This window comes from Podarcis liolepis (genome assembly GCF_965112155.1).
Source record: "Podarcis liolepis genome assembly, chromosome: 6".
In the NCBI taxonomy this organism is placed as follows: domain Eukaryota; kingdom Metazoa; phylum Chordata; class Lepidosauria; order Squamata; family Lacertidae; genus Podarcis; species Podarcis liolepis.
This window is the reverse complement of record NC_139559.1, coordinates 10,019,280-10,037,982: the sequence shown is the minus strand read 5'-3', so window position 1 is coordinate 10,037,982 and position 18,703 is coordinate 10,019,280. Positions and strand designations below refer to the sequence as shown.

Genomic DNA, 18,703 nt, shown 5'->3' with positions numbered 1-18,703 from the left:
CCTCGGGTTAAGAACTTTGCTTCACGATGAGAACAGAAATTGTGCGGTGGCAGCATGGCGGCAGCAGGAGGCCCCATTAGCTAAAGTGGTACCTCAGGTTAAGAAAAGTTTCAGGTTAAGAATGGACCTCCAAAATGAATTAAGTTCTTAACCTGAGGTACCACTGTAGCTTGCAGATTGTTCTGAGTTGTGGTGTAGTGTAGCACCAATGACAGTTACTGTGGCTTTCAAGTGTGTCCCCAAAGACTGGTAGACCTGGCTCTACCTACAGCCATGGACCAGCTTGTCAGCAACATCTTCCTCCATCCTTTTCTAAGCACTTCTCAGAAGGCAGAGCTAGACATACCTGTATTCCAAGGAGTTGACACTCATCACATCAGTGCAGTGGTTCAGTATGAGTTATAGTGATGGCTCAAAAGCCAGGAGACCTCATCCCATGGATCAGGTTGCCAATACTACTGTTGGGATTTCATTCCTCCATTGCTGGATGTGTGATTGTTTTCACCACATGTCTGTGTTGACATTCCATACTGTTGGAGTTATGAGAACGGAAGTTCAGTTACACTGTTCCGTTATGTTGTACTATTGCTTTTAGTCTGTTTTCTCTCTTGGAGAAGAAGAAGGAAAGAGGATCCATGCTCCTTTGTTCTGTAACACTTGTATATACAGTGGTACCTCGGGTTAAGAACGTAATTCGTTCTGGAGGTCCATTCTTAACCTGAAACTGTTCTTAACCTGAAGCACCGCTTTAGCTAATGGGGCCTCCCACTGTTGTCGCGCCGCCAGAGCACGATTTCTGTTCTCATCCTGAAGCAAAGTTCTTAACCGGAGGTACTATTTCTGGGTTAGCGGAGTCTGTAACCTGAAGCATCTGTAACCTGAAACATCTGTAACCCGAGGTACCACTGTACAGTGGTACCTCGAGTTACAAATGCTTCAGGTTACAAACTCCACTAACCTGGAAGAGTTACCTCAAGTTGAGAGCTTTGCCCCAGGATGAGAACAGAAATTGTGTGCCGGCAGTGCAGCGTCAGCAGGAGGCCCCATTAGTGAAAGCACGCCTCTAATTAAGAACAGTTTCAAGTTAAGAACAGACCTCCGGAACGAATCAAGTTTGTAACTAGAGGTACCACTGTAATAAAGTAGCTTAGATTCCACACCCCAAATGCCTAGCTTCTGCTTGGACTCTGCTATCAGATTGGGTACATATATCTTCGGATATATGTCACAGAAGCGCATCAGGAAAGAGTGATGAATCATTCCAAGGGTCACTTGTGGGGGAGAATGCAGCAACAACTACAAGTCTTCCCTGGACTGCAACTGTGCTGTCAGTTTCATTGCAAAGGGGGCAAAGGACTTCATAAAGTTGTATAACATAGAGATTCAACTTGGTGCAGAAGAAATCCTGTTGAATTTAGTTGCTCTTCATATCCGAGAGAGGGATAGATAATTGGGACCATCTTAGTTCCCCAAGGCCTTTTCTGTACCCAGGAGAAAGACTCACAGCTGGAATCACTTTCTGGAGAAAAATACAGAAATAATTGCCACATGTCATATATGCTAAAATATCTTTCGACACCCGTCCTGCAGAGGGCTTATTCACATGTCCAGTTCCTGGGTACTATTTAATTATTTGGTGCTTATTTCCACATGTATTAATGTCAGTGTTCTGTGTTTTTCCATCTAGTTTTCTTTAAATTGGGGGTGGGGAACCTTTTTTGGAGGGGAATAAAGGGCCACATTTCCTGGATTAAAAGCTGTTGGGGCCACATTCCAGTTGTCAGAATGGGTGGGGGCAGTTGCAAACACAACCATATACCTTTATGCCAATCACAAGTTCATGCAGAAAACAATTTCCATGGAAACAGAAACATCTATTTAATTCTCAGTAAATCCACTTAAGTTTCAGCTTCCATTTTCTCCACATACATTCTCACATCAAGTTGTTAAAAAAGAAACACAAACTTTTTATCTGCCCTGACCGTGCAAAAGTTCAAAATAATCAAGTGACGCTTGCATAAGGATAAATGGATAAGATAAATGAATAGCCGAATTTCAAGTCTTGCCATACAGCTTTCCAAAACTTCAAAATGCAAGTGCATCTCCAAAATTGTATGCATGCAGTTACAAGAAGCATGGATGGCTTTTGGCAGATTGCAAGGAACACAAGTCGACCTCTCTGCTGAGACACTGCCCCCTCTGCTTTGTTCTTCTTGCACCAGAGCTTCTTGCAGAGGATCCCCTCAGAGTGTTTCTTATTGAACAGCTGGAGGGTAAGAAGGAACCATCTGGTGTAGCACCAGGATTTCCACATATCTGTGTCAGTGGCTCTGGGATTCCCTAGCAGAATGTTAAATGTTGCACAGAGGGCCAAAATGAACCAGCGGGTGTAAGTTAACAGGGATAGAAGGGACGCGGGTGGCGCTGTGATCTAAACCACTGAGCCTCTTGGGCTTGCCGATCAGAAGGCCAGTGGTTCGAATGCCCGCAGTGGGGTGAGCTCTGGTTGCTCTGTCCCAGCTCCTGCTAACCTAGCAATTCAAAAGCACACCAGTGCAAGTAGATAAATAGGTACCATTCCAACGGGAAGGTAAACGGCATTTATGTGCGTTCTGTTTTCCGTCACGGTGTTCCATTGCACCAGAAGCAGTTTAGTCATGCTGGCCACATGACTCAGAAAGCTGTTTGCAGACAAACGCCAGCTCCCTCGGCCTGAAAGCAAGATGAGCACCACAACCCCATAGTCGCCTTTGACTGAACATAACAGTCCAGGGACCCTTTACCTTTACCTAGAGGTGCAGCATGGTGCAAGTTTTGGAGTGCTGGACTATGACTGAGGAGGACCAAGTTTCTGATCTCTCCTCGGCCATGGAAACTCTTTCAGCCTAGCCTACATCACAAGAATACTGTGAAGATGAGAGGGGGACTATGGGCTTCTTGAAAGAAAAATGGGACAAAAATGTTATATATATATGTAAAGTATACAAGAAATTGGGGGAAAACCACATAGAATTACCAATCAAAGCATTTACAATTAACATGGCACTTGAATGGGAGTTCAGATGATTGAGATTGAGCTTGTTTCAACATGCTGGTTTCCCTCTGCTCTTGGATCAATGCAGGTCAGTGCTGCTCCTCCTGAAGAACCCAACCTTCATCTTCCTTTGCTTAGCTGGAGCAACAGAAGCCACACTCATTGCTGGGATGTCCACCTTCGGCCCCAAGTTTCTGGAATCCCAGTTTAGCTTAAGTGCCTCGGAAGCAGCAACCTTGTTTGGTAAGGAAATATTGGTTAGGGGGCCATTGCAGGTTGCTTACACCTTCTTAAGCGGCTGGGCGTGTACGGCCCGGTTCACACAACATGCTAAGCCAAACGTTGGTACAGTGAGACCCGCATGAATGGAAGTGTCCCTGAACAGAGGCTGGTAGCCACTTTGCTGCCAACCAGTCCTTTTTGCTGCTGCACTGTGTTGCATACCCCACAAGTGTCCAGAAAAAAACTGGTATACCCCGTTTCCCCCCGCGATAGCCCGGCAGCCATTTTGGTCACCGTGAACTCGCACAATTTTGCACTGAGAACTCACCCCGAAGAAAGTGCATCTTCTGGGTGCTGTTATCTTGCCCTGGTCACGTGAGTACAGATGGGAAGATGTGTGTCCCGGTTTTGCGACTCAACATGGCATTGGCCTAAGGCAAGGTTTGGCTTAGTGTGTTGTCTGAACTGGTAGGGGTGCAAACTTGAATAAAATATTGTGGGGGGGGGGAGAGATCGGTTCTATTACGCAAATTGTATGCCAACCTGCATCCTCTTCTGTCCCCCCCTTTTGGCATAGGGGTGTTGATGGATTTTATCTTTCTTTTCTGTAAAGTGGAAGTGGTCACCCCACCCAGAAGCCCCTACAACACTGCCAGCTCAGGAAGGGTTGCCTGGGTGAACAGAATTACTCCAGAAACGAGGAGTACAGTATAAGCATGGAAGCTTCTCACCTCCAGCTCTGGGTCTGGGATAACAGAAAGGCAATCCAAAGGGTATTGGCTCTAGCCTGGTGCCAGGCTGCACAACCAGCTCCCCTAGTGGTTACAGTCACCAGGTAGCCAACTCCTAAATGGCACCCCACACAGTAAATGGCTGTGTAATTGTATTCAGAGCTGCTTAAATGGTAGTTCCTAGCTGGTGTCCCATCCAGATACTGGGCAGGGTGAGCCTTTTTCGTTTGCATTCCTAACGATGTATGTTCCAGCTGGCATCAAGTTGGTTTTATGCAATCCTGCTTTCAGTAAAGTCTGAGGTTGGAGACGCTGCTTCATTTCCCAATTGGCTCATGTCCTGTTTGCTCCCTGCTGATCTGGGTCCCATCTGCCAAACACTCATTTCACGTGCTGTAGCAAAGAGTGCCCTTCTAGCTTGCAAAAAAATGTGATAATATTGAAGAAGCAGAGCAACTAATAAAGCAGAATGGTTTTGCAGTGGCCAAGTGCAAATGCACCACTAATGCACAATTATTGCATCAAGTCCTATCACAAAGGGATTCTTAGTCTGTGCTGCCAAGAGCTTCCTCTGAGTTTTCAGACAGGTGTGATTGCAAAAGATAAAGTGAAGCACCTTAACCACATATGTGATCTTGCCGATTTCTTCTCCTTTTGGAAGGCTACCTCGTGGTTCCAGCCGGAGGAGGAGGCACATTCCTCGGAGGATTCATCGTGAACAAATTTAAGCTGCGCTGTTCGGGGATTATCAAGTTCTGTTTGTTTTGCACCATGTCCAGCTTGCTGGCCATTTTTATCTTTTTCATCGACTGCCCCAACATGCCCATGGCTGGAGTGACACAGATGTATGACAGAAGGTAGGAGACATGATAAGCCATTTACAGATAGGTAGCTGTGTTGGTCTGCCATAGTCAAAATAAAAAAATTCCTTCCAGTAGCACCTTAAAGACCAACTAAGTTAGTTCTTGGTATGAGCTTTCGTGTGCATGCACACTTCGTATCTGAAGAAGTGTGCATGCACACGAAAGCTCATACCAAGAACTAACTTAGTTGGTCTTTAAGGTGCTACTGGAAGGAATTTTTTTATTATGATAAGCCATGTCACTCTGCTGATGCTGTTGATGCTGAGGATGCAGCAAAGGGGGAAACTCAGGATTATTAATGTATGAAATTGAGACCAGGGTTCACACCCCCACTCAGCCATGAAGCTCCCTGGGTAACCTCAGGCCAGTAACCTCGGACTTGCAGCCTAGTTAAAATGGAAGGGTAGAGAGAGAAACTATGGGAAACTTCCCCTGGAAAGAAGGATTGATTGTTAAACCCCTCTGAAAATTGTAGCTCTGTGAGGGGCCTCCTAACAACGTTCAGCACCCTTAACAAACTGCAGCTCCCATAATCCTTTGGGGGAAGCCATGGCTGTCTAAAGTGGTGTAAGGTAAAGGGACCCCTGATCGTTTGGTCCAGTCATGGCCGACTCGGGGGTTGCGGTGCTCATCTTGTTTTATTGGCCAAGGGAGCCGGCGTACAGCGTCCGGGTCATGTGGCCAGCATGACTAAGCCGCTTCTGGGGAACCAGAGCAGCACACGGAAACGCCATTTACCTTCCCACCGGAGCGGTACCTATTTATCTACTTGCGCTTGAAAGTACTTTTGAACAGCTAGGTTGGCAGGAGCAGGGACTGAACAATGGGAGCTCACCTCGTCGCGGGGATTCGAACCGCCAGCCTTCTGACTGGCAAGTCCTAGGCTTTGTGGTTTAACCCACAGCGCCACCCATGTCCCTTAAAGTGGTGTCATAATGCATTAAATGTATCTTATGAATGTGGCCCATCTGTGGACACTTCGAGAGGTTAATGTTGTGTGTGTTGGCAACTTCTCTGCTTTGTCCAGCATCTTACCCGAAGGCCGCCTCAACCTGTCCGCCCCTTGCAATGTGGAGTGTGATTGTCTGCGAGAGATGTACAGCCCCGTGTGTGGAAATGATGGAATCATGTATTACTCCCCCTGCCATGCTGGATGCAAGAAGGTATCAACCGGCCACGACAGTGGGAAAAAGGTATGATCTACAGAAAAGATCTGCTCTGTCTTGTTGTCAGGGTCTGGGCAGAGGAGGAATGGTGGCATACAACCAAGGAAATGGGGGCAGTTGGCAGGCCCCCAGCTGGCTCCAGCCCACTGGCCAGTGTGCCGGGCAATCTCTAGTCCTTGGTGCAGCATCTGCGACTCACAGCTTCAAAAGCTGGAGCACATAACTCAGCAGAGACAGCACACAAACAGAAGTGCCAGGAGAGTATGTGTGAGCAGATTTACAAGCAGTTTATTCAGCATAGGTAAAGGTAAAGGGACCCCTGACCATTAGGTCCAGTCGTGGCCGACTCTGGGGTTGCGGTGCATCTCACTTTATTGGCTGAGGGAGCCGGCGTACAGCTTCCTGGTCATGTGGCCAGCATGACTAAGCCACTTCTGGTGAACCAGAGCAGCACACGGAAATGCCGTTTACCTTCCCTTTTTATCTACTTGCACTTTGACGTGCTTTCGAACTGCTAGGTTGGCAGGAGCTGGGGCGGAGCAACGGGAGCTCACCCCGTCGTGGGGATTCGAACCGCCGACCTTCTGATCAGCAAGTCCTAGGCTCTGTGGTTTAACCCACAGCGCCACCCATACATCAGGACAAAAGGAAAACATGTCTGATCCCTTTCGTGTCCAAAGCAAGGCAGCATAAGCAAAAGCTATACAAAAACAGAAGTTCCCAGGAAGCTGTGCTGGAGTGTAAACAGACATGTGACATTCAACAATTCCACACGTCTGTTCTTAAGGTGGCACAGAATATTCTAACAGCCTTCCCAGCCTGACCCTTCCAGAGAAGAAGGAGATAATTCAGAATTATAACAGGGGTTTGAGGGAAGTCACAGCTCAAAGGCAGATGAGGGGAAGCTGGGAAATAATGGGAGAGAAGGAGGAAGAAGAAGAAGCACCAGGGGAGAGACAGCTGATGGACTCAGTGTCTTTATAAAGCATTCCAGACCCCCCTCCCAGAACACAGCGGGCCTTGAAAGTAGGAGAGCAAAGAACTCAAAGGCAAAAGGCCCTCTCCAGCACCTGTAGTGATGACTCATGAGGAAGTGGGATAGATGGAGGGGGTGGGGTTTCACTTGGAGCAACACCATTACTCCAAGAGGCTGCATTTCTAAGCCTCTCTCTGTGAATATTGAATAAAAAGCATTGGTAAGAACTTTCCTTGTCTTATCCATTTCTGGCAATCTACCGATGGTGGTTGGATCCTCTGACGCCTGACACCTGTAGATAACATGAAGCCTGCTTCATCACAGTTTAGTCAAGCTGTGGACAGAGCTAAAATTAACTGGGAGGGAGGGGGTTCTAAAACAATTTCCCCTTCAAATGTGTGTGTGTGTGTGCATGTAATTTTTATTCAATTGTATTAACTCAAAGTGTAGAATCCATCCTGGTATGTATGAGGTGTGTGCCTCACTGGTTGCTCTATCTCAGCATTGTCTATAATAGCTTCCGACATCCTGGTAACCACCAGATGTTTTTGGACTAGTCTGATGAGAGTTGTAGTCCAAAACATCTGGAGCTCACCAGGTTGTCAGAAGCTGCTCAGTGCTGTTTGGAAGTGACTCTCTGGGGTTTCAGACAGAGGTCTTCTCAAGTCCCACCTAGAGGTGTCCAAGATTGAACCTAGGACCTTTTGCGTGCAAAACACAGGTTCTATCACCAAGTTGTGGTGCCACCTCAATATGCAAATGAAAAGCATCTTTGTTTGCTTCCCAGCATGTGGGAAAGTAGCATGTTTTGGCAGAGCGTGTGGATTTCTTCTGAATGGGACCTTCTCTTGTTGTGTGCTTGACAAGGTTTACCACGAGTGCAGCTGTATACTTGATGCTCCCGCTGCATCTGGCTTGGCGACTGCAGGAAAGTGTACCTCCTCATGTGAGAGAAGGACCCTCCTCCTGCTTTTCATGTTTGTGGTCATCCTCTTCACATTCCTGAGCAGCATTCCTGCTCTGACGGCCACTTTACGGTAAGCAGCAAGGATCTCATTCTTCAGAGCTTGTCCCAGGAGAACCTCAACTCCCATCATCCCTGACCACTGACCTATCATTGAAATTCTACTCCATATTGATCCAGAGCAGATTCCAATGTACAGTTAGCAGAGCAAAAACTTAAACACGTTGTAGGATTCCCCAAAAATAGACCAGAGGCAATTAATATTTCATCCAACTGCTACTGAAGGCAAATGAGCATAATGGTCACAAATCCAATACATTCAGGATTGCCACTGTCCGTAAGAAATCCAGTTGCAGCAGACTTAACTTAAACTTACAATAACTTATAATAAGTCTAAAACCTTAACACTAAGCATACAGAAGACCACACCAGAGAGAAAACAGATAGGAAGAGAAAGTAAGGGAAACCGAGGCTCCTTCCAGCCTATTTTTATAGCCAGCATGACCTTGACTGAAAAAAAGATAACAGAACCGGTTTAAGCCAGCTGTACTCAGCTTCTCTGAAAGAATAACCCAAACATCATGAACCTTCTGCTTGCATCTTTCACACAGAGAAGCTTCCAGAACCCTCTTGAATTAAGTAGAATAGGAAAGATGATTATTATTATTATTATTATTATTATTATTATTATTATTTATACCCCGCCCATCTGGCTGGGCCTCCCCAGCCACTCTGGGCGGCTTCCATAGAACCCAAAAATACAGTAAAATATCACACGTTAAAAACTTCCCTGAACAGGGCTGCCTTAAGATGTCTTCTGAATGTCAGGTAGTTGTTTATCGCTTTGACATCTGCTGGAAGGGCATTCCACAGGGTGGGCGCCACTACCGAGAAGGCCCTCTGCCTGGTTCCCTGTAGCTTTGCTTCTCGCAATGAGGGAACCGCCAGAAGGCCCTCAGCGCTGGACCTCAGCGTCTGGGCAGAATGATGGGGGTGGAGACGCTCCTTCAGGTATACTGGACCGAGGCCGTTTAAGATCTCTACACATCAGATCAATACTTTCTGTAACAGGGCTGTCTTTAGCATATGTGCCGCCGGGGTGCAAAGATCTGCCCAGCGCCCCCAAATTTAGTTTAGCTGCCCCCAAATTAACTTTTTTGAGCTTTTTGGGGAGAGGGGGGAAGCCAAAGGTTGTTTTTTTTTTTTTTTTTTTTGAGGGAATCACTCACCTGTAACAACGACATAGCAGGAAAAAACTGCATTTGTTTCCTGACTCGTCAGGAATATTTGACACTATGGAATAACAGAGCGACGGGGGGGGGGGGGAGAGAGACTTTTGCTCCATTGCTTTTCACTGCTGCCAATCGAGAGGGAGCCGGTAGTATACATTTGCCGTCCCCCATAATTTGGCGCCCAGGTGCCCCGCACCCCTTGCACCCCCAGGTAAAGACGGCCCTCTTCTGTAATAAGAAATGCAAACTGACATGACCATGCTGCCTGCAGCTATTGGGGTTCAGGCTTCAACAACAATTGGAGGGCCACACCCCTGACTTAACAGTCTGGTTTAATATTGGCTATATCTATATGCAACCAAGTCAGAGACACTTAGCAGCCAGATGGGCATGCTTGAGTTCTGTATAATGAGAATCACATAGCTCCCAGGATTTTGGAACATATGTTAGACCAAATATCTGTGTCTCTTTTTTTTCCTGGTAGGCAGAAACAACTGCCATGACTTTGAGCCATCAGGATCTTTTTACAAAATTATATATCAGAGGCGTTTTAATATTTAACATGAACCAGATCACTGTGCCCTTAACTATTGAGACCCACCATTTGGTGGTATTATGGGAAACAGAGCTGCTGCGCTGCTCAAGGGTTGTTCCTGCTCGCCGTCATTTATAAATGTCTTATCTTATGCTTCTTAGGTGCGTCTCAGACAGGCAGAGATCGTTTGCTCTGGGGATCCAATGGATTGTAGTCCGCACACTTGGTACAGTATACAGCTAAGATCTAATAATCTACTCCTTGCATATGATGTTTATTGACATAACTCTTGCTCAAGATAAAATCATGTAGGCTATGAAGACATTCTTTATGTCTGTAGAAGCAAACAACAACAACAACAACAACCCACAAATGCCGGACCAATTGGCATATTGACCTTTAATATACAACTGTCTCCTTCTTAAAAACAACCACCACCACAAAAACAAGTTAGCTGAGAAGGTAGGATGGTGTGTATTTGAACAGAAATGGTCAGCATCTGCAGACCTGCACACCTTTAGTCCAAGCATTTCTTTGATGACACTCTCCTCTTTTTACTTTTGTTGTGGCAGTGATGTTCCTATGACCCAGTGCTTAGCATTGGGCCACCTCCCCATTTTGAAAAGACTACGGCATAGAGATCTCAATAAATTGGACTAGCTGGGCCTAGAGTCTGGCTCATTCTGTGTCCATTGTGTCCTGCTCAGAGTACAACCATTGAAAAGATTGGACCCACATTAGTCATGTCCATTAATTTCAATGGTTCTGCTCCGAGTATGGCTAGCATTGGATCCGGCCCTGTATTTCTAGGGAGCACTGTTGCATTCTGAGGAATTAAAGTGTGGAGCAGAGATCCTTGTGCTGTGCCAACAGACTGGGAACTTTGATTCACCCAAGAAACACACATTCATGCTGTTATTCAAGGGAGTGTGCTTGTGTATATATAAAACACTGGTCTTGCAGCTGGCCTTTTAAAAGATATCATAAAATGACCTAAGCAGGTATTGTTTTCCCAAGTCTTCTTCAGTGATTATTTCCATCTAATCACTGAAGCAGGATTTTCAGACCAAATTTAATGCCAACTAACACAACAGAAGGCTTCCCGCGGAGGTCCACAATACCAGCGTTTCCAGATATGCTAGAATCGGTTTGGGTGGAGCACGGCTAGTGTGAGATTTATCCAACAGCAGGCGTCTCTCTCATTTCTTTCTTTGCATAGGTGGTATTCCAGGACCAATTGCTTTTGGGTCGATGATTGACAGGTCGTGTCTCCTTTGGCAGAACCAGTGCGGTGAACAAGGATCGTGCTATGTCTACCAGAACTTTGCTATGAGTCGATATACCCTGGTCGCAGGTGTTATATACAAGGTAGTCCTAAATTATTTTCGTCTCCACCATTTAGTGAACCTCAACAGAGAACTTTTCCAGCCCTCTGTTCCATCCTGCATCTGTCAGCATGGGGCACCATGAGGACTGGTCACTTGGCTTTGCAAGTTCATTCCCGGCATCTCCGGGTAGGGCTGGGAGAGTCTCCAGTCTGAAAACCTGGTGAGCTGCTGGCAGTCAGTGTAAACAATATTGAGCTACGTGGACCAGTGGTCTGACTCGGTATAAGTCAGATTCTGCTGTTCAAGGGGGAACCTCTGCTGCGTGCCAAAACTAGGGCTGAGTCCTCACACACGTGTGGCTGGGTTGTACTAATTCAGGTTTCGCTTGCTGTTCATACGACCAAATGGTTCTTCATTTAGAAGCTTAGCTCCGCATGCAAAACTGAATGGGATATCACTCACTTGCAGTCTGAAGTGGTACAGCCCAGGTGTGTCAGGAACTGACTAGACAGGGAGGAATTGGTGGGGGGCTACAGCCGGGGAATGCTCCCAGGGAAGCATCCAAGTGGGAAGCCAGGAGAATGGTGGTGGGGTTCAGGAGACAGGCCAGAGGAGGAAGAGGGTGCAGACGGGTTGGAGGCTGAGCAAGCAACAGATTTAAGTGAGCTCTAAGTGCCCCCTCTGGCACGTGTGCCATAGGTGCGCCACCACTGCCATAGGTGTTCCCCTGGTTTTGCTTCTAGTCTGTGTACTCAGAGGTTTCCTTCCTCTAGAAGTGGTGATCATTATGAAGACTGGCACAAACTTCAATGTTCTAGCACTGGGAAGGAGGGAGCCAGGAGCGCTAGGTGTTTATGGACCCCAACTTGGCACCAGCACCACCCAGCATGTCCAGAACTATAGGGAAGGGCCATAGCTCAGGGATAAAGCTCCTGCTTTGCATGGAGAAGGTCCCATCTCTGGTATCTCCAGGTAGGACTGGCAATGTCCCCTGCTTGAAACCTTGGAGAGCCAACACCAATATTTGTAGATAATGATGAGAAAGATGGACCAGTGGTCTAACTCAGTGCTTGGCAACTTCTGATACTCCTAGGATCAAGGGTGATGGGAATTCTTCTCCAAAACAGGAGGGCACAAGGCTGGGGAACACCTTGGGTGGCCCATCAAAAGGGACAACAGTGGTCTTTATTTTTGCTCTCCGCTGAGAAGATCAGGACTTATGGAAAGAGTACATAAGTTGAAAGCCTTGGTGTCTTTTTCAGGTGATTGGATCCTTCTTCTTCCTGCTTGCTTGTGCGCTCTACAAACCACCTCCCCCTGAATCTGTTCCGGGAAGCTCTGATGCCTCTGAAAATGGCAACTGCGACGTCCAAGAGAACAAATACCCACATCAATCTCAAGACGACGTATAGCACGGAGGATACGACAAGTGACTTTCACACCATTTCCAAGATACTGTGTCTAAAGAATATGTACTCGTCTTTTCCTGTTAAATGATTGGTATTATTTTTCTTCATTTCCCCCTCCTCCGGGGAAGAATAATTTAACGGTATATAATTTAGTATTTTCTGAACAGCAAAAGCACACTGCAAAACCTGTACACTGGCCTTGCCACCTTGAAGCCTATCACCAGGGTTTGGGACCCTTTTTCCCAGTGTGGAAGATGGAGGTGCAAGGATTTTTGGAAAGGCCACAGTCAGTTTCAGATGTCTCTCACACGTGGCTGCTGCCATTTTGGAATGGAGCGCCGCCATTTTGAAATTTATTTATTTTTCTAAACCAAGATGACAGCACCTGTGAGGCACTGGAATGTGTTCTGCCTGGCTCGAGTGGGCAACATTCACTTTACAAAGTGTCCCAGCCTTGCGTTTAGAGACCAACTTTAAGCGTAACCTCAGCATGCCACAATGTTTTGTGGCGTCAACCAACCTCACAGTGTTAATTTATGTCTAGAAGGGCTAAACATAGCTTCAGACCATTCCTGTATAAAGCACTTAAAGAGGCAAGCAGAGTTCACCCCATGGGCCGTGTGTGGACGCTGGTGCAAGCTCTTCTCTGGTGTAAATGTAATTTGGCTGGTTTGTCGCTGCTCCTCAGACAGGAAGTTCTGTGGTAACGTTCTTGGTCCTCTTCCTTTTTGGGGGGTTTTCTGCTCATCACTCGGGGTGCAACATTGCGGTGACTCACAGTATCGGTTGTATTTGACAGGCAGAACTTCCATATCGCCACACCTCGAAACATCATTTCTAACGGAAGCCATTCGTATATTTAGCCTTGAGTCATTAAGCGAGGAACATGCATTTGTGGTGGATCAGCCTTTTTAGGCTTCTCTCTTGCAGCTGTTTTGTCTGTCATGTGTATTTTGCTCTTGGTGCTCCAAGTGGTTTCCCAGGCACTGTAACCCTCCCCAGGAAGTTCCCCATGGAAAGGAAGCTCTCTGGACTTGCTCTGTCTTAAAAGGAAGGCTGTCTACTGATGCCAAAAATGCACCATACATTTAAAGCACATGACTTTCCCCAAAGCATCCTGGGAGCAACAGTTGTTGTTTTTTTAAGGGTGCTGGGAGTTATAGTTCTGAGAGTGGCAAACTACAGTTCCCAGGATTCTTGGAGGAAACCATGTGCTTTAAATGTGTACACAGTGGTTGGAGTTGGCACCCCATTCCCACCAGAAACTATTTTACTGTTTCTGTACCCCTGTGAGTTCACTTCCCGATGTGAGTGTGTGGCTCCAGAACCAATTCTTTTTCAGGCCTGGATACAGCTGTTGCTGGTGTGAGATGAAGCACCGAGACAAATTCTTTCCTCATATTCATTTATGCCTTTTCCCTCCTCTGGGATTCAAGCTGTCTGGAAAGCAAGCCTTATGAAGAACAGTTGAGGGAACTGGGTATGTTTATCCTGGAAAAAGAGGAGAGGACACTGAGAGGAGATGTGATAGCCATCTTCAAATATCTCAAGGAGGAGGGATGAGGGAGCAAGCTTGTTCTTCCTTGCTCTGGAGGGTGGGACCAATGGCTTCAAGTTGCAAGCAAGGGGATTTCAACTAAAGATCAGGAAGAGCTTTATGACAGTAAGAGCTGCTCAACAGTGGAACAGATTCGGTAGTAAAATCTCCTTCCTTGGAGGTTTTTAAGCAGAGGTTGGGTGGTTGTCTTATATCAGTGATGTCCAACAGGCCGATCGCAATCTACCGGTCAATCGTGGAGCATCCCTGGTCAATCCTGGTCGATTGTGTGATCCTGACCCCTCCCCCCAAAAAGAAGCTCAACAGCTTTGGGTAGATCACTGCCAGTTTTTTATAGTGGAACTAGATCGCAATCTCTTGGAAGTTGGACATCCCTGTCTTATATGATTTAGTTGAGAGTACTGCATTGTAATGCAGCTACTGAGACCCCTTTAAATTCCTGCGGCCCTTCCCCCTCCCCTTTAACCCCACCCCCAACTTTCCATCAACACCAGGCCACTGGGTCTTGGAGGCACCATTTTAATTTCCCATAATGCCTCGAAACATCATGAAACATTAAAATGGTATCTCCAAGATACTACTTAGTGCTGGTCAAAGGACTACTGTTGACCACTGGGTCTTGGAGGCACCATTTTAATTTCCCATAATGCCTCGAGACATCATGAAACATTAAAATGGTATCTCCAAGATACTACTTAGTGCTGGTCAAAGGACTACTGTTGACCACTGTCACTGCTAAGTAAGCCCACCAAGAGACCCCACTGCATAGCTGTCAACATTTCCCTTTTTTTTAAGGGAAATTCCCTTATTCCGAATAGGATTCCTCACAAGAAAAAGCCCCACTGACAGAGGACAGGGCCAGTCAAAAGACATTTTTCAGAGAGCCCCTTACAACTAGGAGCTGACTTCTGTGAAGTAAGCACCCATGAGATCTCATGAGTGTATGAGAGAGATCAGTTCATGGTGAGGAGTTCCATTTTCTGATGAGTGTAAAGGAACTTCTTCTTTCTCCCTTCCTCACAATATTTAGTAAGGGAGCATGACGAGACTTGTATTTCACGGTGCCAAAGGCCACGGTCAATTTCAAAATGAGGGGAAATTGTGTCAAGCACAGTTTCAATGGGGATTCAAAATGGGGGGAGAAAATGAAGGCATGCTCCATTCTTCTAGCTTGCCCCCAAACTGCCAAAAGAGTGGGGTATTCTCTTGTTGGTGATTGCTTGAGTTTGCTTTAATTGGGATCAATTAATTTACACAATCTGCCAAATCTTGGAGTACAACTTGTCGAGACTTGCATTTCTTCTGACTGCTGGGGTGGTGGTGGTATATTGAAATACTCCTCAATTAAGGAAATAATAATAATATGGCATGGCGAGGAGAAGGCTAGACTGAGCCCTTTCCCTTTGACCTGCTACTTTTGCATATGTGGGAAGCAAACAAAGATTCTTTGGGATTTCATCTGGGGGGGGGGTGGTCAGCGGTTGCTGGTAGGATGTGAGGGAAGACCTGGAGTCTATCCTGGACACCACTTCCAGGTCAAAGAATCAGGTGTCAGGTGATGGGAAAAGCCCTCCAGCTTGAGACCCTGGAGAACAGCTGCCAGCCAGAGTAGACAATATCACACAACTCTGTTGATTGTATCAATCGACTAAAATCCCCCAGCTCAGATCTCCTGATGATGTACAAAACCATATTTTTCTGGGTTTTTAAAACAGCAGAAAATCCTTCTTCGCACAACACACAGAGAAGGTACGGAATTCATTGCGTGGCAAGTTCCCGCCTCCCCCTCGGAAATAAAGACACAGGACACCAGCATTTTAGGTTAATGGGCGAAAATTGGCCACAACTTTATTGGTTACAGGAATTGAGCAGTATTGGCTTAGGCATTGGTCCTATCGACTATCCGGCTTCAGCCTGATTGCTTGAAGACCGGGAAGGGTTAACCGCCAGTAGGGGGACTCCTGCTGATGTACATCAACTAGGAGCACCCCCAGGGTCACCGCTTGGGGGGGTGCCTTAGACCCACACCTCCATAGGCTTCGGACAGGGCCATGTCCCCCTGAATCCTTTAATGGACTATCCTTCGATATGGGGGGAAGGTGATGGCGCTACCTCCCCCCCCATCTACATAACAATACCCTTACCAAACCCTAACCGCCAATGCCGAGGAAGTTGTGATGATTTGCTATGAGGTAGGCGAAAAACCAAATGGCTGGAGCCAATTTGCCAAGTGGAAAAAATTCCTACCGGGCCCCTTGACGGCGACCAACCGAAGTCCATAGCAATGTCAGAGAGCCAAACCTAAAGGGTGGGAAGGGTGGGAAACCGGAGCAGCTGGAGTGAAGAAAGAGGAAAAGCCTCGGCCGCACCGGCACTAAATAGCGCAGGCCATGCCTCCCGGGCCAGCCGATTGGCTGGCAAGGGAGATGACGCGGCCACGGATTCCCCCAGTCTCGCAGGGGCTGTGAGCCAGCCCGCGCACACGTGGGGAGGGCGTGAAGCCCACAACCCCACCTCCTCTCCAGCTCGGAAGTGGCTTTCTTGTGGGAGGCAGGGATGATCACCACCTGGATGGCTTTAAAAGAGGAGTAGACAAATTCATGGAAGAATAGGTAGTCCATATTTACTGATACTGATGCTCTCTCCACTGTCAGAGGCGCTATGCCTCTGAATAGGAGTCAGAAACCACAGGAGGTGAGAGCGATGTTGTGTTGAGGACAGGTCTCCTGTAAGCATCTGGCTGGCCACTGTGAGAACAGGACGATGGACAGGATGAGACCCTAGCCTGAAACTGCAGGGCTCATATGTTTAGAATTTATACAGACTTCTCTCTGGACAATTTTGGATCCAAAAATATCTTCCCTATAGCAGGCTTATAATCTGACTTGCAACGTTTCTGCCTCCCGATATGCGATGAATGAAATTCTCCTCCCATGACTTTTTCCTCCCTGATCGCTCTTGTCTTCCCTCCCCAAGTGTTAAGCCCTTTGTTTATATTGTACATACAGCCCTGATAGCTTCATGTTACTTACTTTGCAATGGAAGAAGGGTGAGAGAAGGGGAAAGATTATCTGCCCGGCCCTGTCAGAGAATACCACACAATGCCGCCGTCTCAAAACTCAAATGCTTAAACTTGAGAGTTGCTGTTTTTCACCCGCTTTCCACCAAAGTCTTTTCAGACTTGGCACTTCTGAGTCTGATCCCAATCCCTTTTCCCAGGGCTCGAAGAGAAGAACTACCATATTACGTAGCCACAACCTGCTTTTGTCCTACTGTTTTAAGATGGACACCTTTCTTTCAATGTACTGTAACGAAGGTTTGACTTACTGGTTGTGATTGTGCATTGTCACCTATGCTGATGTTTCCACTGGGAAACATGTTTTTCTCTTTTTAAGAAAAAATGGATCTATGCAATGTCTGGCTTGCTGTACTCTGTAAAAAAACTGATTTTAGATACATGTAAAAAACAAAATCGGAATGGTCATGGTTTGTTCCCCGCCTCCCATTCACTAGGTATTCATGCTAAATGCCTGTCACAAACACAGGGGTGCCAGCTGGGAATAGGTGTGGATGAAAACTGCCATTTTCAGTTTCTACTCTTAAGTTTTGCTTGCCACATTTTTGCATTAGTTTGCCATTAAAAAAAAGGTCTCACAAAAATCCACCAGCATTTTAATGTGCCTTTCTGCTAATATGAGGGCTATGCACCAAATAAGGCTGAGGTCCAGATCCCGAACTGAATTGCACTGATATGTCCCTATCTGGGCATTGGCTGGGGCAGGATTAACCGATAGCCACACAAAATGATGTACATATTTATGAGATTCTAAAAACATGCACAGAACCAATTGATGACACTTGATGCATCCGTTCCACTTCAGAAGCAAGACCAAGTGTTAAGAACTCCAGAATCTGGAGAGAAATTCAGATGAGGAGGGTTTTTGATCCATTCCTAAATGGGCATGCTAAATCAGCCGCAGAGAAAATGGGTTTCTACCTACTTTCTTTTTGAAAGAATAACCTTTCTGCACTGATTCCATATGGCCACTAGGTGGTAGCAAAGACAACACTTTCATCAAATTGTCCTATTTGGGTAACTGGGAGTTCATTCTTACTGGGAATAGAATTGTGGAAACATAAAGCAGAATGGATTAGAAAACTATTAAACAGCCCCCTGCCTCCATCCAAAACCATGGCCCACTGTCCATTGAATTTCCACACTAATCCACATGTGCAATCTCCAAGAGTCATTGCAGGGATGGGTTTCTTGTATCACATCAAGAGGATATTTCAAGATAACTCAAACAAGTGAGCCATGCCACATCTGTAAGGAAAGTGTTTGGACTAAATATTCAGTTGGTATTTGAACATTTCTCAAGACCTGCTGGAGATTATGTGTATTCGCCAGGAAATGTGGAAAAGTCCCTCTTCAATTAAGGATTGTGTGCACATTCTCCATGCAGTCTGGGGAATGTGCAGTCTGACCGGTTGTTGTGCACTTTACAGCTCAACTTACATAATACATTAACACAGCTCCTTGCTTTTTGGACTCTATCATGGCTGTGTTGACTGTCATTATGAGTCCCTCCTGCAAAATGCAAAATGTTTGCATTCCCTCCAACATTTCTCAGATGAAAATAGGGATGTCCTATTCAATAACAATAACAATAACAATAACAATAACA

At 46.3% G+C, this 18,703-nt stretch overlaps 1 protein-coding gene across 3 annotated transcripts in view; it reads left to right on the top strand.

The window, feature by feature from the left end:
* The window catches only part of SLCO4A1 (solute carrier organic anion transporter family member 4A1), a 70,190-nt gene extending 52,512 nt beyond the window's left edge, over nucleotides 1-17,678 (top strand). For 2 of the 3 annotated variants that reach the window (XM_083507411.1, XM_083507412.1), the window contains exons 6-12: nucleotides 3,123-3,277; nucleotides 4,649-4,844; nucleotides 5,878-6,043; nucleotides 7,860-8,029; nucleotides 9,885-9,949; nucleotides 10,943-11,091; nucleotides 12,314-12,545. In XM_083507411.1, coding sequence (XP_083363537.1) covers nucleotides 3,123-3,277; nucleotides 4,649-4,844; nucleotides 5,878-6,043; nucleotides 7,860-8,029; nucleotides 9,885-9,949; nucleotides 10,943-11,091; nucleotides 12,314-12,463 — 1,051 coding nt within the window. In that variant the 3' untranslated portion in view covers nucleotides 12,464-12,545. Of the gene's footprint in view, nucleotides 1-3,122; nucleotides 3,278-4,648; nucleotides 4,845-5,877; nucleotides 6,044-7,859; nucleotides 8,030-9,884; nucleotides 9,950-10,942; nucleotides 11,092-12,313; nucleotides 14,603-14,717 lie in introns of those variants that run through there. The other variant, XR_014527159.1, reaches the window with a different exon arrangement.
* Nucleotides 17,679-18,703: the final 1,025 nt, after the last annotated feature.